At 37.4% G+C, this 2,579-nt stretch overlaps 1 protein-coding gene across 1 annotated transcript; it reads right to left on the reverse strand.

The window, feature by feature from the left end:
• Positions 1-548: 548 nt before the first annotated feature.
• Positions 549-2,277, reverse strand: LOC145006079 (uncharacterized). Its single transcript, XM_078965176.1, has 2 exons — positions 1,063-2,277; positions 549-890 (listed from the first exon to the last, which is right to left on the reverse strand). Exons 1-2 carry the CDS (start codon positions 1,885-1,887, stop codon positions 813-815), a joined length of 903 nt encoding a protein of 300 aa, XP_078821302.1. The 5' UTR covers positions 1,888-2,277; the 3' UTR covers positions 549-812.
• Positions 2,278-2,579: the final 302 nt, after the last annotated feature.

Genomic DNA, 2,579 nt, shown 5'->3' on the forward strand with positions numbered 1-2,579 from the left:
GCGTTAATACTCCTCATTTAATTACAATTTTGTCATTTCGCAAAACTATAGTAGGTTCCGCTGAGCCCTGGAAGCTCACCTCCGTAGAATTCATATCTATACCTGAAAATCCGATTTTTTATGTCTATTTTTTAGAATTCAACCCCAAAAATATCTATAGCAAGTATTTTTCCATAAAACTTTGATGACCTATTAAAATAAAAGACAAAAATAACCGGAAAGAAATACTCTTGTTCCCCTCTTTAACAGGTGAACTGGGAATTTAAGGAGCTAAAGTGCATAAATAAAACTTTGGTGACCATTTAAAATAAAAGGCAAAAGTTTGTTAGGAATTAGTGACATTAACCCAACAAATTTAATGGTCAAACATTATTAATATTCTATAAACCTGATATAAACCTGATAGGTTGATATTACAATTTTAGTATCTAATAATGTTATGCAACGAAATCCCCACAACTTCATTTTACAAGATTTCAAACACCAAATAAAGGAAACCTACTTCAAATAAATCAATCATAATATCATATGTACAGTATTCACTAAAATGGATGTAAAAAGAATAGAACTTCTTTTGTTAATTCACCATTATCATCAAAAGATAAATAAACGAACCATAACAAGAAGATGGATTATTCTCCCTCTCACCTATACAAGTTAGGGTTCTTCCATACCTTCAAACATAATTAAAAAAAGAAAAAAAAAAAAAAAAAAAAAAAGAGAGAAAAAAAAAAATCTTGGAGCCATGAACCTTCGAACTTCTACCAAAAATCAATCGAAGAACCACTCTCCATCTGCTCGATAGATTTGAGTTATACCTTTGGAGGTGCTTCAGATACTTTGTATGAATCAGCTGTTATAGAACCCAACCATAAACCAGGAAACAATGTCTGCAAAAAGAAATTACAGATCGTTAGAAATAATTCGAAGATTGAAAGATTAAAGCACATGATTGGATCTTGATGATGAAATCATAGGATTCCCAAAAGAATACTAATTTTACGATTCGATCTAACAAGATTTACGAAACCAAAACGGGAAAAAGGGTTAAAAGAAACTTACATCAAGTTGTTTCTGAACAGTCCTTGGTCTCTTTTTTGGCCTCCGGGAAGGCTTTGATCCAGTCCATGCGAATATATCTTCTTCGATCTCATGACGCGAAAGTGCAATCGAGAATTTCTGCTTCTTTGACGTTCCAAAATTGCTGTGATCGTTATTCTTCACTTCTGATGCTTCTTTATTGGGATTATTTATTTGCGAAGCTGTATTTTCCGGCGATGACGATGAACCGACCTTCGGTAAACCTCCATTAAACTGCTTGTGATTCATCGGCGGCCTTCTGGGCCTCAAATTCCAAATCTTCGGCAAGGATTCTTCGTCTTCGGCTGCTGCAGACGGAACGGCGTTGTCAACTGGTGTTGACGAGTGGTTTTCCTCCGGGACGGCGTCGTCATGCTTGATGTTGCTGTTCTTCCGGAAACGAATACAGATCTTATTCGATCTTTTGCCTTTACTGCTATCGACCGATTTTGTAGATTTTGCAGACGATGGTTTCCTGGTATGCTTTTCAATTCCTTTCGAAACGGCGCAGCTCGGTTCAGATTCCGACTCCGAGTCACGCATCGGAGATTGCTTGTGCAAAGGTGACGGCCGCCGAGAAACATAAGATGGAGAGGGATGCCGCAGAGGAGGATGAGGAGGAATATGAGCATGAGAAGCCGGAGGCGGAGATTCACGCCATGGAGTAGACGGAGATCGATGAGGCGGAGATGACGATGAAGTTTCTCCGGCAAGTCTGCTACGGCCGCTCCGGTGGTTCTTCCATTTCAGATGCGGCAACGAGAAGTTGTGAAGCGGTTGAGATTTCGCTGGTACTGGTGAAGCCATTTCTTTCACTGTTTCTACCTAAACCCTAACAAACTAACACCGATCCATCAAAAGCTTTGTCATTTGAATCAGGAAATGAATCCAATTAATGATCATAAAAAAAAACTTGGATTAACAAATCCCCACATAATCAAATCAATGGATGAACTTGTGGTACCAAATGAAAGTAGAAAAATCAGAAAGAATCCAAATTCCTGGATAAATAGGGGTGAGATTGAATGAACATGGATTTGATCTTGCACAAATATTTCAGATTGTATGAATGTGAAAACCGAATGAGATCGAAATCGAAAGCTTTGAAGAGAATGAAACGAGAGAAACTATGAGGAACGATTCAAAGGCTTTTTAACTGAAAGACCAGTAGAAGAACAGATAAACAAAGAAGATGGGTGGGGGTGGGGGGTGGGGTTTGCATTTGCAGGGCACGAAACATTTTTATATTCCCAATTTGCCCTTATTAGTTCCGAAAATTACATGATGCCACCTACCAAGGAGCTTCGTTGAGGTTGAAAAGGAGACCAATTCTTGGTGGTCAAGAAAACCAAACCAAACCAAATAAAATATGTTCTCTTTTTTCAATCTAATATTTTGAAATCATAACTTTTTAAGGATTGGATCATATTAACGATGAACTTATATTTTTGTTGATTTACATAACGAATGCTTTCTTTTTTCAGCTTTTGTAACATAAT

This window comes from Lactuca saligna, chromosome 7 (assembly GCF_052625555.1).
Source record: "Lactuca saligna cultivar CGN05327 chromosome 7, ASM5262555v1, whole genome shotgun sequence".
In the NCBI taxonomy this organism is placed as follows: domain Eukaryota; kingdom Viridiplantae; phylum Streptophyta; class Magnoliopsida; order Asterales; family Asteraceae; genus Lactuca; species Lactuca saligna.